Raw genomic sequence first — 16,816 nt, 5'->3', positions numbered from 1 at the left:
TGCTTCTTTCAATTGACCATTAACTCTCATCCGACAAGACCTCAGACTGATGTCTAAGAAAGATGCACGTCACGTTGATCGATACTGTTCGTAAACCGGGACAAGCGCCAGGATACTACTTTATCGTGTGCGGCAATGATTTTAAAGGAGAAGGCCAAAGCCTTCAACCTCAAGACCCCGTACTACGTCTCTCGTGATGCAAGCCAGCAAGGCCTAGATCGACGAGGGAGTAGCTCAGGACAAATCGAGCTGGCTGCCAAGTATCGGGCTGCTCAAGAGCTGATTCTCGATACATTGACACTCCAGCGAGAGGACAAACGACTATAGCCCCAACACAACCAACGATCAGCTCTTCGAGGGATATGGGAATGCATACGTCGTCTCGGTCTTCTTGGCGGCAGGCATCGTGGCGGTTGTCGATGTCGATTGTCGAAATGTCGAGATGCTGTCGTTAAAAAGTTCGAAGACGAGGAGAAATTTTGGGCAATTTGGAAGTGGAAGGGACTAGCGGTAGCGAGTTCCTAGGGCACGCTAAAACGGAGCTCGGACCGTAGTTTGATCACGTGGAAATACCCTCAACCCCATCCCTTTACGGACGAGCCCGCAAGGCTTCGAATACTCCGTAATATATCTCGCCATTCCATGATCCAAGAGGATATCAGGAGAAAGGAAAACAAAAAAGATGACAACAATTTATGCCTTAGGATCAAATGGTTCTGGACAACTCGGGATTGGTCACAAGGAAGATGTATCTGTACCGAAACCAGTCCTCTTCAATGGCTCATCTCCTGACAGAGTCACTCAATTAAAAGCAGGAGGTAACCACACACTTTTACTGTCATCTGGTATTCTGTATTGTGCAGGTGATCCAGCCAGCGGAGCATGTGGTTCCATTTCCGATTCCAACTCTCCAGGTTCTCGGTTTCGGCAGGCCCAGCTGCATATTGAAGAAGCTCCCTCAAGCAACCCACCAGTGATTCGGTTTTGTGCTGCTTCTTGGGACTCTTCTGTCATTGTCCAGCAAGATGAAAATGGTAGCGCAACCAAAGTCTACAGTTTCGGGACGGGAAACAAGGGTGAGTTGGGTACGGGAGAATTTCTCTTTCGTTCCTCAAAGGCCCAGCTCATAAAGGATTTTCCTCCTCCGGGACTAGAGGTGGTTGATCTTGCTGCATCCGTCAGTCATGTTGTTGCCGTCCTGAGTAATGGAGATGTCTATGGATGGGGAAGTGCCAGAAAGGGTCAATTGGGTCAACCTGATGGTATTATTTACTCTCCACGCAAGATCAGTGGGGTCGATTTCAAGGTCATTCGAGCTGTTTGTGGCAGAGAGTTCACGTATTTACTTGGGGAGCCGGAGGAAGGAAAGCATATTGTCTTGGGCTCCGACAAATGGAATGTGAGATCCTCGGCACCACCATCGGCACCTAAATGGAAGGACGTTGGTGCGAGCTGGGGCAGTATTTTCGTCCTACAAGATGATGGGAAATTGCTATCCTGGGGTAGAGATGATCACGGACAACTGAGTCCTCCCGGAATGCCGGCCTTGTCACAGATCGCGATTGGCAGCGAACACGCATTGGGTCTTACTTCAGAAGGAGATGTCCTTGCCTGGGGATGGGGCGAACACGGTAATTGTGGACCAAACACAACCGATGGGGACGTGAAGGGAAGATGGAATGTGATTGCTTCCTCAAAGTATCTACCTCCTGAGAGCAAAATCCTTGGTATTGGGGCAGGCTGTGCAACAAGTTGGATCTGCGTCAGCGGTTGACAGCCCTTCTCTGCCTTAAGCCATTACTCCAGCTTCGTCCTCGAATGACCTTCTTTCTGGCGCTGAATATTCTGCAAAATTGCATCTGGCGTCAATATTGCGGCAAATCGGTGCGCTTCCTGGATATAAGAGTCTGGAAGTGATGTTGACGAGTAGCCGTTGGATCTGACCTTCGACTTTGTAGGATTCAGATATCCGTCATCAATCGTCGAATATACCCCGGATCTGCAAATGTTAGATATTACCCATTTCCAAGACCCGGGACAAATTACCCCTGAAAGCCGTTGAGTCGGCGCTATACGCTGAGTAGATGGCAAAGAAGTATCCGCATTATTCTGGGCATTGATTCGGATATGGCTATTGATGTTCTGGCTCGGGGTCTCAGTGCCAGGATTCATAGTCGTTGTATCCTGTGATACACTGTCAGCTTTTTACTAAGCAACGGTAAATTTTGCATACAGTATTTCCACCTGCATCCCATAACAGCATCTCGTCTTCTTCCTCGTCATAGTTGACCGGATCCCATCTTCGATCCTCGTCTGCTTCAGGGAAGAAAAGGGCCTCCGACTGGATGCTGGGCTGGGGAGGTGGCGGAGATGGTCTCGTGACTTTACTTCTGGTGGCTTCACGGCTAATACTTGGAGCAGCGCTAGTTGGGGGAGGTGGCATTTCGGAGGTAGCAGCTCTCTTTGCCCCTGGTGTGGCTTCTAAGGGCTGTCTTGATGCAGGTCTCTTGGAGTTGGCTCGGGACGCATTCGGCGCGGGTGTGGCCGAAGCGCCTCGGTGTTCTCCAATTGTCATGAGTATGAACTCACTTAATATCCCGTCGTCGCTGTAGGTCAGCTGCATGGGACTAGACGGACGAGAATATAGAGCTTTGACGGTTGTGTTAGTAGTTCCAGCATGGGCAATAATAGACTTGAAATCCTTGACGCTGATCACAATGTGGAGCTTCTCTTCAACAGAGAAATCGCCAAATTGCAAAGTATCTATGGAAATTGTAGTGTGCAAAGGCTGCTTTAAGATCTCTGTCACGATACTTAGTATTAAAGGATCTGCTTGGGGTTTGATGCCTCACCATTGCCGGACATGATCTTCTCTGTATAGCTGGTAAGACTTACTCGACCATCCTCGGAATATATGTCAAGTTGTTCTGTTCCAGGCCCAAAATGCTCCACGAACTCCCGTAAAGTCTTGGACGAGATTGACCAGGTGTTATTCGCCGATTCCTTGACGAATAGAGCATGCATAGGGGAAACAGGCTCGAACGTCAAACGGTATGTTTTGAGGACTCCTTCAGAGCAGTATATATTAGACGAGAAAAGAAACCGAATAGAGACTCATCATACCATGTCTGCACACAAGCTTGATAACGAAACGACTCTTTGCTTTGCCTTCTCCGTCCTCTACAGAGATATCACATCTTTCAACAGCTGTGTCCTTCTCTCTCGTCGGGTCTGCCACCCGGCCCTTGAATACTGACAGCAACGCCTATGAAAATACTATCAGTCCATGTACAACCAATGCCAGCTAGCAATTTAAGAACTTAGATGACTAACTTTGTTATAAATCTTACAGTTAAATCTGTCCTTCGCCGGGTTACTATTAGAAGTTCCTTTGAATTGATATTTGGTGAAGAACTTCTTCCCAATCAATGTAAAAGAGGCATATGCTGATTTTGAGGAATTCAGAGCCGTCAAAACTAGCTGGATATCGATTAATTTGCGAGTCTTTCAAAAGAGAGGGGTGCAAAATACCTTATCATGGACTGCTTCTATGCATACCGCCTCGCTGAACTTTCCCAGGCATACAAGAGCATCGTGGAGCTTGCCTAAGGACTCGGGGCCGAGTGTGAAGCTCAAGACTGCCATGATGAATACTCGATATCCTACTATGAGAAGTCAAGGTAACACTTCTCAATCCACATGATCAGAATTCGAAGTTTGAATATAAATAAGAGGTTTCTCTCGTTGCTTCATGTGGTCCGTTACTGTGTGGTCGAGGAAATTGTTGATGCCTCACTCAGGCGTTCGGAAGCCGGAGCGCGTGCTAGAGGTGGCGGCGCGCGATTATCAACCCCGCGTTTCCCCAATACAGAAGATTATATCAACATCACGAGTTCCACGTAATTCTATGATTGGACTCTTATATTATGAAAGCTGTTACCTCTTAACAGCTTCCACATATAGTCAGCACCCTTGACTGGCATTGAATTACTTAATTGCAGCATGGTTGCTACTCTCCCAGCGGACGTGCTTGTCCTCATTTGTGAGGAGCTTGGAAATCGCCTGGATTTCAGAAGCCTCTTCAATTGTGCCTTGTCAGGGAAGTCTTTTGCTAGCCCAGCTATCTCATGGCTTTACAGGTTAGTCCTTTCTTCAATTCGCCTTCATAGAGTGTTGACTAAGAAGCTATAGAATTCACAATCAATCAGAATACTTTCGAAACGATGAGACCGATACCGAACTGCCAGGAACGCAAACTATGACATGGGAGGATGGCGTCGCTTTTCAGAAGCGATTCGCCTCCAAATGGGCCCTGCTGTGGAAGTCTATAATCCGATCAAGCCTTGGGAACACCGCATACCCCTACTGCCTATACATTCGGTCTCTAGATCTCCGCAATCTCGCCTCCCTCCTCGAAGATAGCCACTTCCGAGAACCCATTCTTGATACTTTCTTTGCCGGTGATATGACTGTGTTTTACAAATCTCAAGATACGCCCGTCAAGAAGAAGACTAGAAGTACAAAAACACGCCTTAATGTTGCCCCCATTCTCGACCTTGTTGGAGAATACATAACCAGCTATGTTAGCGATGCAGCAGATCGCAACAAGGCTATTGTTGCTCTTGAAGAGATTTCTGGCGATATCAGCACCACCGCGCTGTCAAGGTGGGCCAGTCGATTGTCTCGGCTTAAAACTATTACGCTTTATGACGGATCTGTTCTGAACGAAGACGTGGCAACTGTCATAAATAAACACTGTCCAAATTTTGATGACCTGACGTTCTGCTTTTGTCTGCGAGACAATGTCGATTCTGACATTGCTTCATTTTTCAGTGCGCTCAGATCGAACAGTCTCCAGTCGTTCACAGCTCTCAGCGCCCAGAGCATTGGCCCTCAAACATTCTCAGCGTTGAACAACCATTCGCGTTCATTAAAGGCACTGAAGCTAGACGATTTGAAGCCAGATGCGATCAGGAGCCTTTCTCTTCTTAAAGGATGCGAAGCTCTCGAGGCGCTGGATCTTCAGGACGCCGATGGCTTCATCAACCTGGAAGCAACCGAAAACGATATATTTCTCGAAATCCTCGCCTGGCTTGGGCGTTGTGAACGACTCAAAGAGTTCTGTCTCAAAAAGTTCTTAAGCGCCCCAGCAATATTGACAGACCTCTGCCTGCGTAACAATATTAGACTCCGAAGACTCGAGTTGGTTGAGTATAGCCTGGTCAACAACCAGCGCTTTCACCAGGCAATGTCACATCAGACCAGTCTGGAATCACTGATATTACGTGCTGATGCCGAAGGCGCCTTCCGGGATGATATCGACACGTTGGTGTCCTGCATCTCACAACTAACCAACCTCACAGAGCTAGACCTGTGTGAAACATCGGACTATTTCCGCAGCCCTGAAATCAGTCGACTTGCGTCGAGTCTGCCGAATCTGGAGAAGTTCTCGTTCAGCGGCTACGATGTGACGGATGCCATATGGCCTTCCATTTCGGGTCTCCGTCACCTTCGCGCACTCAATGCTCACGCCGTCACGTCCTTTACTTACGATGGCCTCCTCGACTATATCTCGACTCTCCAACCGACGAATCAAGGACTTGTCCTGTCGGTGATGAGCCAGAGGCTGGACTATGACCTCAGCGATAGACAGAAGGCCACGATCCAAGAGAGAATCGTGGCGAAAGTGGATGGCAGATTCGAGTTCGTTTTGTTTAGAGAGACTGACTCTGACTTCGACTCTGGTTCGGATTGAAGGACCCTTTCTGTCTGGTGTTTTGGTTACCAGCTTATTGGATAGAGGTGTACATAGACGCGGGATTAATGATTAATGGCTAGCCTGAGACTTGGATATCAGGGGAAGGACGGATTCATTGGGCGTATAGTGTGTAAATTTGAACCCGAGGACATAACGAAGAATATGTATGAGCCAATGAAGGGAAATGCTGCCTAGTATCTATTTGTTACTTGAAGGAGTTTCTTTGAAAGTGCAGGCTGAATCACCGAGTTGAGCGGGATCTCTTGTAATTGAACAACACCACTAGCGTTGAAATGCAAGAGGCCAATTGCTGAGTTCGTTCCAGTCACTCACAATCCTCGATGGCACCTACCTGGTACTCACACAGCCTTGGTGCACGACAATCAAGAATTTGTCGACAAAATCTGTGATACATTGAGCAACTTCGAATGGAGCATCTACAGACATAAACTCCCGGAGCCTTGAACCATCACCATCACCCCTCTGCTTTCCGCGTATTCTGCTTTCCGCGTATTGCCTTAGACTCCAGGTCTCTCCAGCAGCTTGATTGTATCCGGCTGGCTGGGAATTGTCAAGACATTGACGGCAGGTAATTGAGACGCGGATCCACGGGAGCAAATCATTGTCATCTAGACGCCGCTGTGCTTTGGGTTATCCGACAGAGCCTCGGGTTGGCCATGGCCATCCCCGAATGCTCTATCAAGGCCCTTGCTTCTCATCCTCTCCAGGGGCACCCTTCTCAGCAGCCTCCTTGGCCTTGGCTTCCTCCAAGAGGCGATATTTCCTCTTACTCTTCTTCACGGCGCTGCTCTTCTTCTTCCTCTTTGTCTCCGCGACCACCGCAGCCCTACTCTCTTTGCCCTTCTCTAGGAGCTCCACGCGCTCTGCCAGCAGCTGCCTCGCCAGCTTCCTGTTCTGGGTCCGCGATCGTGTGGCCTGCACTTTGAGAACGAGGCCGGTGGGGATGTGCTTCAACTGGACGGCCGAGGAGGTCTTGTTCTGTTTTCGGCTGTCCGTTAGCCAAACGCCCCTCTAACCTCATGTCCGGGGTTCACAAGAGGGGAATAGTATTAAGCGGCACTCACGATCTTCTGGCCTCCAGGACCGCTGCCCTTGAGAAAGGCCTCGGTGAACTCGTCCTCACTCAGAGGCGCGGGGCGATCGGGCATCTTCTTGGCGCATGCTGGCGTGGACACCGCAAGGGCGCGTCGGGGGACGGATGCGGTCAGGACATGATCGGAGACACGACGTCGAGCGCTTCTAAGGGCAGGGAGAATGGCTCGGATCATGGTACATGGTGTGGATGAGGTTAGCCGTGTTGAGTTGTCTGGACTCTGGGCTCTGGCTCTGTCTCTGGCCAAGGACCGTAACTTAGAAGGTTAACCGCGTGGAGGCTAGTGGGTAAGGTACCGAGGCTGGCGGGATCAACGAGGTTATGCAAGGTTCATTATTCCCTTGGGAACACTGACTTATACACGATCGGTTAGTTATGCAGACAGCGGCAACAGGGCAGTGCACAGGCACAGGGTCCCGTGCCGTCGGGGCTAGGCCCGTTTCAGGCACACTAGGACCACGATGTACACGACTGGGACAGTTACTGCGCTGGCCAACGCTGGTCAGTGACGCTGCTTCGGAGAGAGGACGCGCAGTCTCCCCGATTGATTGATTCGAATCTTCCCCACAACGGACAAGCTCCACGAGTCTCCTCTCCCTCCCTCCCTCGTGCTGCTCGACCTCTTCCCCCCCCCCTGCGAAAGGTCCAAACCCCCATTGTCACTCCCTTTCTCTTTCTCTTTCTCCGTCTCCATCTCCATCTCCATCTTCTCTTTTTCTTTTCGCCCTCCCACCTCAGTTATCTACAGCCTCACTGTGTCGAATCTTCGTCTTCTCTCAACCCCAGAACCTCACTCCTCTCGCCCCCCCTGCCTCACGAAATTCTCCCACCGCCATGTCCATGTTCGCCTCCACCTTCCGCTGGCTGCAGAGGAAGCGCTATCAGTACGAGGTTTGCCCTCCCGCCTCTAGTCCTTGAGCCGCAGATCCTGACAGCCCGCAGGTCACCTTCTCCCTCTACATGTTGACGCCGACCGAGAAATTCATCTTCAGTAAGCCCTCCATGCCATACCGAACACAATACCGCCTTCGCCAAAAGCCCTCTCTTGCCCCTTTTGTCTGATCGCGTGCTCCGCCGCCACCTCGCCCTCCCACTCGCCCCCCCCTCCCAAGACGGAAGAAAAAAAATATATATATACCCCTACTCACCAGAACCGCCTTAGATTCTTTCCTCTTCCTCTTCTTCAGCATGATCATCATCGCCATGACCCTGTATCTGCCACAACATCTCGCCTTCCTCACCAACCGCGCCTGGTTCTACTACAACGGCGAGGAGAGCGCCAGGGCTGCCGTCCAACCCATGCTGGAGAGCGCTACCACCACCATTCTGCTCGAGAAGGTTAAAGAGACGCTCGCTGCCCACGCCGGGAGCGTGGGCGCTGCCTCGGTCGTGTCCGATGCGGGCAGAGAGTTATAGGCCCGTCTCCGCCCTTGGAGCGGGAGGCGGTCGAGGGCATGATTTTGTACGATATGCGTAGTGTGATTAGCGAGGGACGGAGTCTAGTCGGAGCGTCCTTCTTCTAGCTACGGAGGGTATCTGGTCTTTTTCTGTTGCCATGGTTTTTTTTGGGAGTTGGGCGTGTGTGTGTGCCGCTAGAACGGGGTTTGAATGATAAAAATACCTAAGGATAGTTGCAAGAGCAATTTCATCGCATGTTGGACTTTTTACATACAAGGATGAGATCTTCCGTTTCGGAATATCGAGGATCTCGGGTATGCATATAAGGTACTCGTGAACAGCGGCGCAATATGTTTAAGGTACCTGAGATTATCATGAATCTGAAGCGCAGTCAAATCGACTAGTATCTGCCGCACCAACCAACCAAACACATTTAACTCCAATCCTAAGCCATGTTCTCCCTCGCAGTCATCAAGTGTTTCATAGTATTGTACATCAACTCCCCCACGCCAACGACGCCGCTCTTCTCCAGGTGCCGCAACACGCCCAGTCGATAATCGGCCCACGACAGCCTCAGGCCGGCATCGCGCTCGAGCTGCCTCAACGAGGCCTGGGTCACGGGGCCCGCATGGCGGACCTCGATGGTGCTCGGGTCCGCCTGATCCTCGAGCTCGCGCACGTAGGCGATGGCGGGACGGCAGAGGACGGGGGAGAAGGAGAGGCTGAACAGGGCCGGGAGGGAGAGCGAGGTGTCGAGGCCGGCGACGTAGCGCGCGAGGAGGGCGGTGGTGGGCGCGGGCAGGAGGCAGCCGAGAGCGTTGGTATCCGACGTGTTGAAGGCGCGAGACCGCCAGATGCAGTTGCAGATGTCCATGAGGAAGCCGTTGAAATGGTTGACGTATTCGCGGGGGTAGGGCGGGGGATCGGGGACGGGGGACTTGGTGGAGGACATGGCGTGTTCGAAGGCGCGCTTGTAGAAGGCGAGGATGGAGCAGAGGCGGCTGAGCGTGCTGAGGGAGGGGGTGAAGAAGAGGGTGTAGATCAATTCGGTGGGGGGGATGATGATGCGGGCTGTAGCGCTTGCTTCGGGATGGGAAAGGAGAGACGCGATGGTCTCGTAGAAAGTGAGGACTGTTGAGCAAGTGGTGATGGTTAAGGAGCTTTGGAGAATGGTGAGGGCGAGGACGTTGGCGTGGTCTATCAGAGAACTGATAGCCGGCCCGTCTTGGGGGGACTGTTGATCTTGGGAGATGAGAGATGTTGTCCACTGGCGAAGAATATTAGTATAGAAGGTAAGGATAGCAAGTTTTGACTCGGTCGAATTGTCCAAGATAGCCTCTTCGAGTGGTTCAAAAAGACTCTGGTAAAGTTCTAGATGTGTCAGTGGTAGTCTTCGTGGCTGTTTCAGGGTACGTACCTTCAAATGGACCTATAGGAACATAAGCTAGAAGATCGAGAATGATCTGTCGACCTGTGGAACCATCCCAAGAAGAAATCATGGACTTGAGGTATGTTAAACAAGCCGGCGGCAGTCGCTAAGACCCATCAGCATCAGCTACGGAGCATCCTGCAGAGAGTATACCTTTGTATATCGTGTGTACTCTCGAATTGCTTCAAGCATGTCCAGAATGTTGCCCTCAGCCGAACTTGGATTTTCCAGCTGATCCTCGAAGAATGCTAACAGCCAGTTGTCGATCCGCCGCGCGGTGCTTTCTGAGGATTTAAGCTGTAGGAACTTCTGTAATAGAGGATCACCTATAGCTGCCACCAATTGATTCGGCAACTCGATCCTCTCAAGGTGCCGCACAAAATCGCTCACATTTTCAATCTCCTCTAGAGTGACGGACGACTATATTGTTAGCTCATAATCAAGTTAATAGACATGGCCCACTTACCTCCTGAGCATGCGAGGTGTGCACTTCTGGTATCAGAGAAGATGTGCTATGCTTTCCTCTCGCTGTTCTCCGAGTGACCCTGAAACTCCGCTGTTCAGGCGGTAGAGTGTCTTGTGTTTTCTTCAGGTGGGTCTCTTGTATTTCCCCAAGTCTTTGACGCCATTCATGGTTTGGATGCTGAGCCTCGTTTAGAAAAGTATTCCATCGAGAACGCTTGAGCGGCTTACCGTGAATACTGACGCCCGTCCAGAAGTCACCTCACCTACAATCACATCTGGATAATAGTCCTTGTAGACCCTCATCAGTCCAACAAGGGGTGGGTCGTTCCCCGCCTGCCGTGTCAACTCCATGCTTCAAACCCATTAGCATCGACGTGATAGACTCTTTTCAGATCCATAAACTCACAGTACTTGAATCCTGAATGGCCTGACATGCTTGCGCCGTGTGATCAGGGATAGCACGTGACATAATTGGGGTCTGGAATAAGGTAGTGAGCATTGCTCTCAGAAGCATCAAATGGGGCATACCTAATGGCAATGGTATCAAGGAGATTAAACAGGACACTGTAGAGACGTGATAATACTCTCTGGTTTTCGAGGACATCATAAACCATGACCAACCACTTTAACAGGGCTGCTTGGGTTGAATAGGAAGGTTTGGCCCTACCATGACCGAGGCTGCTGAGAACCTTGACAACGATGCCATCTGGAACTTTGCTCGCGGGATACAGATTCCTGATCAGGCTGCCAAGGCTCCCTTGGTCGAGTTGATGGGGTCGAGTGATAATGTCGACAAGCTGATCCAGGGATGCATTGGGGAGGCCATGTTCATATGCGTACGAGCAGACCCTTTCCACGACGCCTGAAACCTTGACGGCTCTCTGCTTTGCAGGTATCGAAGCAGCTATAACGGGTGTAAGCGCTCGTGCACGGAATAGTACTTGATGGCGTAGGGACGACGCGTGTCTTACCGTTTTCCAAGTCGGCGAGCAGGTCGACGATGCTCTCGTCGCGTTCTGGCCGTTCTGCCATGGTTGCAGAAATAGCTCCTAACGCCTCAACCAAGGTTTGCAGCGCGTAGATTCCTCCGAGTCTTTGACAGCCCAGTCAGCCGGGCCACGCGTGGGCTTTTCTGTGGAAGGATTCTATTAATACAGACTACGGTAACAAGCGACGCGACACGCCCTCCCCTTTTACACAGTCCTTCTATTTCCACCCGACTATTCTTCGATTAGGAATGTAGCACAGCACGCCTGGGTGATTGAGAGCGACTCGACCACGAGCCAATGTTCATCAAGGGCTGAAGCCTTGGATCGCTGAAACCAATCAAGCCTCCCAGCCTCGGGAATATTCCCATAGCCTCGCGCGCGCACTTTCAATTGCCGAAACGGCTCCTCCTGGCTGCTATTCGCTGTGGCTTCCCGCCAGAGGCAATCATTCTCAAATCTCTCTTGTCAGATTGTAAAGGTCAGGCTGAATGATACATCTCCTAGGATACGGTTATTATCTTCAATGGTTCGCAGGTTTTCAGGGCATTGGTACTGGAGGCTCAGTGCACGTGACCTAGCCTCTGAAACGGACAGAAAGCGCGGCGAGAGACTTCCTAACCAGCTGGGGCAATGATAACAAACTCTAGATTCTTATTGTTATATCTTTTATACTAAGCTGCCTACCTACTACCTAGGTCTCTATTATTATCAAAATTTTGGAAGCCCGACGGACGCCTTCCATGCGTCGTAGCCGCCGAGGCGTTTGCACTAGGACTATTCTGGGCGCTGAAGAATGACGCGCTTCGATATCCTTGACAGAATGGCCAGGTCAGGGTTCCTCTCTTTCATTAACGGTCAGGCTGAGTACTGTCACTGAGGAGTTCCTATAGGTAGGTACATAGATATACACAAATGTTTGTAGGTCATCGACTACGGAAACAACAGTGACATACTCGAGTCTCAAGTCTCAAAAGAAGTCTGTCAATAAAGACATCCGCAATCTCGCAAGTCGCGAACAGTCTGCAGACCACTGCAGAATTCCAGACGCGAAGTGTTTCTGCCCCTCGGGAGTGGTGATACGCATGGCGCAGATCTATTCTTACGGGGAGTACTCGAGTACAGTGTAGCGGAGTAAGCAGGGTAGCTGGATCTTCTAGACCGCTTAGGCCGCTTCGTGAACCTGTCCCCTGCTACACGCGACGGCCTTGGAGAAATCTAGGCCAATCATCATGGCTATGGCGTCTGCCCTGGGCTTTTTTTGGAACGACCAATACTAAAACAGCTAACACGGGTCATGAACCGCTCGGCTAACAGTAACCATCCTTATGTGGACTAGGCGGCCTCGACCGCTGCCGCCCCCCGCGGGCCCTGACAAGCGGCTGTCTTGTTCTTGAATTAGATCTCGCAAATCTGCATTCTGCAGTGGCCTGCCAAAGATGATGGGCCCAGGGCTCCCCGTTTCTGATATCAGTCTATCAAAGTATAAGAGTACCTCGAATCCCACCAGTGTGGTCGTCTGTGCCCCTGTCAATCATATATATCTACGATCTGCACACTCTCTCATCTATATATCCTCCCTCTTCCATTCTTCTTCCCTCCTGTTCCTGTTCGGCATTTCTTTCTCCTTTCTCCTTTCTTCTCTTCTATTTCCATTTCCATTCTTCGTATTTATCCCCCACCTTGTTCCCATCATTTTTTTCTTACTTCTTTCACCCCGACCCTCAGCATGTTCTCCAGATTATGGGTAGCCGCTGCGCTGTACGCCGTTGCTCTTTCCGCCCCGACCTATCCCTACTCGACCGGAGCCGCTGAGCGATCCGCGGAGATGGGAGTGTTATCAGAGTACTTTCAAATGTTGGCATCCAAAGTCCAAGCAGGGAAGAATATGGCAGAGGCGCCTGTGTGCGATCTTAGCAAAGCCGTTATGCCAGTTGCTTGTAAGTCATTTCAGCGGCATAAGTTCTTTATCAGAAACTAATATAGCCACTTCCAATAGCCACAACCCCTCTACCACCACCATCTGCAGGCCTCACATTGAAGCATGTGGCCATCGGTCGAGGGACCCAAAACTACACTTGTGGTACGGATGCGAGCGCCGCACCGTTCGCTGTCGGCGCCATGGCAACCCTCTACAACTCAACATGCGTGGCATCAACTTATCCCGATCTTCTCTCTGTCCTTCCAAATGTGGCTCTTCAATTTGATCTCACTGATGTAAACCAAGCCTCTCTATCACCAACCAACCTCCTCATCAGCGGTCACCACTACTTCCAAAACCTCACTACCCCCACATTCAACCTTGACACAGCAGCGATGGACATAGGTTTCGCACCTTGTTCAAAGAACAATTCCGTCCCAGCTCCAGCAGGCTCGCCCCAGGGACAGGGTGGCGTTGGCCATGGATCGGTTGCTTGGTTGAAGCTGATCGCAGAAGATGGGGCTACTGGTGACTTGGAAGAAGTTTACCGAGTCAACACCGCTGGAGGAAATCCACCGGCGACTTGCGCCGGGATGCCTGCTGCTTTTGAGGTACAATACGCTGCTGAGTAAGTCATCCATTCATGTTATGCATTCACATCAACTGACTATTGGTACAGGTATTGGTTCTTTAAGAAGGCCTAGAAAATACTAGACGGTTGGTAGAAGACTTGTTTGGTTCACTTCACATACCCCTGGGGGCTTCGCTGGCTATGTGGCGTTTAGGGGCAATATTATCTATATGCTGTTACGATTTGGGTTCCTGGCTGGATCAGCAAAGAGGATAAAAACGGCTGAAATGATTGTAATTGTTCACTTGGGGCTTTGGTAGAAATGGGCAGAACTAATGCATGGGAATTATTGGCACTGCCGTCACAGCAGATATCACATCGTACCTGGTGAAGTCGAGTGACATACTTTGAAACACCATCTTGGCTTATATATTGTCTGCTTATCTAGATGCCGCGTTTGCTTGCACACGCACACACACGAAACCTCACCCCTCTCAAAAGCCACTCCGAAGACGCGGCCAAACTTTTCATCATACCCAGTCGACATCAAAGCATCACATCCTTGATAACAATGCAAATCTTGGTGAGGCTTACATTCTTCTTCTAGGAATCATTACAGCTCCGCATATTCTGAAACTACACACGTTCATGACAGAGCGGGGTGATCAAACGACCGGGGGGCGGCAGGCGAACGATAAGACTTGGGGAAGGCGGGGGTTTGCTCGGATAGTGTACTGTACCCCTTTATCACTGAGAGGGCACAGCATGCATGCTTGTGTGTTTTGACAGCAGAAACAAAACATTGCCTAGGTACCTACGTACTTACCTATCTACCTACCCACATCCCTAGGTATCTCGTTTACCAAGGTTATCACGAGGGATCGGGGTTTCGAACAGCGGCATATGCAGGAGTCGAACTCGACAGAGCTTCGAGTATCAGACTCGAACGCCAACAGTTGGTTTAAGTCCCGGAAACCTTGAACAGTGCTCGGTCTCCTGCGTGGGAGAGGAATAGGGAATAGGTAGGGAATAGGTAGGGATCTTGAGAGATGTTGTGACGGGTGGAGAAGACCATATGATGATTCTCGTGATTCTCATAATCCTGGTGAGGATTGGGAGAGGAGTGGGGCATTTGGTCTGAGCTTGAAGTCGCGAGGTTTCAAGCCTTTGCCAAGGGAAACAATGCTTTGGCGTTGCATTAAACTAAAGATTGCTGATCTGGGTGATCGCATATGGGGTTTGAGGAAGGCCGGGAGTAGTGAGGAGGTGAAGTACTTCATTGGCACGTGAGAAGAAAGGTTCTGTAGCACAATCGCAAAGCTTGGAAGAGTGGCAACTTGAAATACAGTGCCCTGGATTATCAGGCGAGACAGCCCTTTTTGTTGCACATCGCAAAAATCTCTGAGAGTCCCTTGAAGAACCTACCTGTAGGATAAGGCACGTGAAGTAGTACCCCAGGTTATCGGAAGGTTTTGTCGCACATCGCAAAATTCTGTGCAGGATCTTTGTAGAACCTAAACAGTGAGGTACAGGTACCTTAAGGTAAGGTACGATAAGGTGGTTGGCGGCGAGCTATTCTGCCGGCTTCCCTTATCACAAATCCCCCTCGTCACAGAAGGGGAAAGTCACGGGGTTAGAACGCGGCAGCGCGTCTTCCCGCTTGTTTGCAGTCAGCAATTGCAGTCAGCAACCAGGCCTCACAACAACCTCCCATAGCATCCCTATGAGTAAAGAGAACACCGATATTTATGGCCCTTTAACTGACCTCTTTAACGCGGCCAATTCTTTGAAATTGGATATTTTCCTGTCCTTCCTTGACTGTGGGCGCAAAACCTGTTAGCTACAACAATGAGCGCGCCGATCACTTCAGATACAACGCTCTTGACAGAGCATTTAACCTATAGACCAGCGGTCAGTTACCATTCGTCCAGCCTTTTGCTACTCTATACATGCTGACTATCTGCGAAAAGGCCTTGATCGATGATATAATAAATAGCATAAACACCCTCGCGTTCAAAGCGACCGATGCCGTCGAGAAAGGCCTCCTCTCCGCCGACCCAGCCAATCTAGGCTTTCAAATCCCCCCTCAAACCTCTCCCGAAGCCGAAGAAGCCGCCATAGCGATCCAAGAGAAAGCGAAGCTCGAGATCGAGAACGGGGTGCATCAACTAGAAACGCTGCTCGAGGCCAAAATCGACAAGAATTTTGATAAATTAGAGGTGTGGGCATTGAGGAACGTCTTGAGCGTGCCCCCGGAAGTCAGGAACTGGGTACGGTTGAGTCATTACGAGGGATTGAACTTTACACACGACGCCGATGCGCCGAGTAGTGAGTCGATTGCGCTCCAGCGGAGGAAACTGAGGGAGACACAGAAGTTGCATTCGTTGCTGCTGGCCGAAACAGCGAAAAATGAAGCTACGATCTCATCACTGAAGGCGTTGCTTTCCAACCAAGTCCCAAAAACGGAGCCCAAGGATGATGCAGAGCCGGAATATCCTACTTTTGCGTTCTTGCAGAATAGGGGTGATTTGACGGGCGATGGATCGCATCCCATCAGCACAACTGCCTCATTCGCATTATCACAATTGCCGGCTTTGAAGGCATTACTGCAGAACTTGAAACCGCGGCTAAAGAACTTGGCAAATGGTGACGACAAGCAGGGTCTGGTTGGGGAGGAAGAAAAGAGCTGGAGGAGGCAGAGATTAGAATTCGTGGAAAAGGAGACAAGAAGGCACCTGGAGAACGTACGGGGCCTGGAATTGGGCGAGATGGGAGAGGTTATAGATGGCGAATGGCAAAAAGAAGGAAGGCGACTTGGGAAAGGTGAAGTGGAGGACCTGGAACGAGTTGTGGGAATGGTTGGCGGAGGGGATGCTAAGGGTGAGAGTGTGTAAAACTCCATTTAGAATGCTTTGCAGTCCGGGAATAGGCGTTTTTGGAATACCAGGAGGACAGTTTAGGTTAAGGAGAACAGGGGAATACTTGGTGGAAAGATATCAAGGACAAGGACGATAGCAACCGGGCGAATACCAACAAACACCCAACTAGATTCACTAGTATGAACTTAGAACTAATAATTCTGATATACGACTAGCATCAGGATCCATTATATCTACCTTAGTACCTAGCTGTACAATTTTAGAGCAGTATTCAAGCAGAGTTCACGCCACAGGC

General features: G+C 50.4%; 8 protein-coding genes across 8 annotated transcripts; 5 read left to right on the top strand and 3 right to left on the bottom strand.

Moving 5' to 3' along the window:
- Nucleotides 1-618: 618 nt before the first annotated feature.
- M430DRAFT_35137 (hypothetical protein) lies at nt 619-1,999 on the top strand. Its single transcript, XM_024866688.1, has one exon. It carries the CDS (start codon nt 683-685, stop codon nt 1,772-1,774), a length of 1,092 nt encoding a protein of 363 aa, XP_024721041.1. The 5' UTR covers nt 619-682; the 3' UTR covers nt 1,775-1,999.
- A 198-nt stretch (nt 2,000-2,197) lies between these two features.
- Nucleotides 2,198-3,645, bottom strand: M430DRAFT_102346 (hypothetical protein; the record flags this gene model as incomplete). Its single annotated transcript, XM_024860786.1, has 5 exons — nt 2,198-2,802; nt 2,853-3,065; nt 3,115-3,265; nt 3,334-3,480; nt 3,532-3,645. The coding sequence occupies 5 exons, from the start codon at nt 3,643-3,645 to the stop codon at nt 2,198-2,200; spliced, it is 1,230 nt and encodes a 409-aa protein (XP_024721040.1).
- A 357-nt stretch (nt 3,646-4,002) lies between these two features.
- On the top strand, nt 4,003-5,755 carry M430DRAFT_101781 (hypothetical protein; the record flags this gene model as incomplete). The annotated part of the gene is made up of 2 exons (XM_024860741.1): nt 4,003-4,139; nt 4,192-5,755. The coding sequence occupies 2 exons, from the start codon at nt 4,003-4,005 to the stop codon at nt 5,753-5,755; spliced, it is 1,701 nt and encodes a 566-aa protein (XP_024721039.1).
- A 433-nt stretch (nt 5,756-6,188) lies between these two features.
- M430DRAFT_140135 (hypothetical protein) lies at nt 6,189-7,123 on the bottom strand. The gene is made up of 2 exons (XM_024862648.1): nt 6,844-7,123; nt 6,189-6,757 (listed from the first exon to the last, which is right to left on the bottom strand). The coding sequence occupies exons 1-2, from the start codon at nt 7,045-7,047 to the stop codon at nt 6,458-6,460; spliced, it is 504 nt and encodes a 167-aa protein (XP_024721038.1). The 5' UTR covers nt 7,048-7,123; the 3' UTR covers nt 6,189-6,457.
- A 266-nt stretch (nt 7,124-7,389) lies between these two features.
- M430DRAFT_35135 (hypothetical protein) lies at nt 7,390-8,638 on the top strand. Its single transcript, XM_024866687.1, has 3 exons — nt 7,390-7,763; nt 7,815-7,863; nt 8,035-8,638. The coding sequence occupies exons 1-3, from the start codon at nt 7,707-7,709 to the stop codon at nt 8,286-8,288; spliced, it is 360 nt and encodes a 119-aa protein (XP_024721037.1). The 5' UTR covers nt 7,390-7,706; the 3' UTR covers nt 8,289-8,638.
- Nucleotides 8,639-8,715: 77 nt separating this feature from the next.
- On the bottom strand, nt 8,716-11,196 carry M430DRAFT_28099 (hypothetical protein; the record flags this gene model as incomplete). Its single annotated transcript, XM_024865760.1, has 8 exons — nt 8,716-9,641; nt 9,688-9,805; nt 9,853-10,119; nt 10,166-10,342; nt 10,393-10,516; nt 10,571-10,642; nt 10,693-11,068; nt 11,136-11,196. The coding sequence occupies 8 exons, from the start codon at nt 11,194-11,196 to the stop codon at nt 8,716-8,718; spliced, it is 2,121 nt and encodes a 706-aa protein (XP_024721036.1).
- A 1,451-nt stretch (nt 11,197-12,647) lies between these two features.
- M430DRAFT_42330 (hypothetical protein) lies at nt 12,648-13,899 on the top strand. Its single transcript, XM_024867548.1, has 3 exons — nt 12,648-13,090; nt 13,150-13,699; nt 13,751-13,899. The coding sequence occupies exons 1-3, from the start codon at nt 12,880-12,882 to the stop codon at nt 13,773-13,775; spliced, it is 786 nt and encodes a 261-aa protein (XP_024721035.1). The 5' UTR covers nt 12,648-12,879; the 3' UTR covers nt 13,776-13,899.
- Nucleotides 13,900-15,340: 1,441 nt separating this feature from the next.
- Nucleotides 15,341-16,808, top strand: M430DRAFT_42329 (hypothetical protein). The gene is made up of 2 exons (XM_024867547.1): nt 15,341-15,553; nt 15,613-16,808. The coding sequence occupies exons 1-2, from the start codon at nt 15,491-15,493 to the stop codon at nt 16,534-16,536; spliced, it is 987 nt and encodes a 328-aa protein (XP_024721034.1). The 5' UTR covers nt 15,341-15,490; the 3' UTR covers nt 16,537-16,808.
- The last annotated feature ends 8 nt before the right edge of the window (nt 16,809-16,816 follow it).

This window comes from Amorphotheca resinae (genome assembly GCF_003019875.1).
Source record: "Amorphotheca resinae ATCC 22711 unplaced genomic scaffold M430scaffold_6, whole genome shotgun sequence".
Taxonomy (NCBI): domain Eukaryota; kingdom Fungi; phylum Ascomycota; class Leotiomycetes; order Helotiales; family Amorphothecaceae; genus Amorphotheca; species Amorphotheca resinae.
Note: the sequence above shows the minus strand (reverse complement) of the source record. Positions and strands in the feature narration are given on the sequence as shown.

Coding starts and splice junctions, on each gene's coding strand:
- M430DRAFT_35137 (XM_024866688.1), top strand. CDS start 683: ATGACAACAATTTATGCCTTAGGATCAAATGGTTCTGGACAACTCGGG.
- M430DRAFT_140135 (XM_024862648.1), bottom strand. CDS start 7,047: ATGATCCGAGCCATTCTCCCTGCCCTTAGAAGCGCTCGACGTCGTGTC. Junction 6,758..6,843: donor GTCCTGGAGGCCAGAAGATC/GTGAGTGCCGCT, acceptor AGCCGAAAACAG/AACAAGACCTCCTCGGCCGT.
- M430DRAFT_35135 (XM_024866687.1), top strand. CDS start 7,707: ATGTCCATGTTCGCCTCCACCTTCCGCTGGCTGCAGAGGAAGCGCTAT. Junction 7,764..7,814: donor GGAAGCGCTATCAGTACGAG/GTTTGCCCTCCC, acceptor GACAGCCCGCAG/GTCACCTTCTCCCTCTACAT. Junction 7,864..8,034: donor GACCGAGAAATTCATCTTCA/GTAAGCCCTCCA, acceptor GAACCGCCTTAG/ATTCTTTCCTCTTCCTCTTC.
- M430DRAFT_42330 (XM_024867548.1), top strand. CDS start 12,880: ATGTTCTCCAGATTATGGGTAGCCGCTGCGCTGTACGCCGTTGCTCTT. Junction 13,091..13,149: donor AGCCGTTATGCCAGTTGCTT/GTAAGTCATTTC, acceptor CACTTCCAATAG/CCACAACCCCTCTACCACCA. Junction 13,700..13,750: donor GAGGTACAATACGCTGCTGA/GTAAGTCATCCA, acceptor CTATTGGTACAG/GTATTGGTTCTTTAAGAAGG.
- M430DRAFT_42329 (XM_024867547.1), top strand. CDS start 15,491: ATGAGCGCGCCGATCACTTCAGATACAACGCTCTTGACAGAGCATTTA. Junction 15,554..15,612: donor ATTTAACCTATAGACCAGCG/GTCAGTTACCAT, acceptor ATCTGCGAAAAG/GCCTTGATCGATGATATAAT.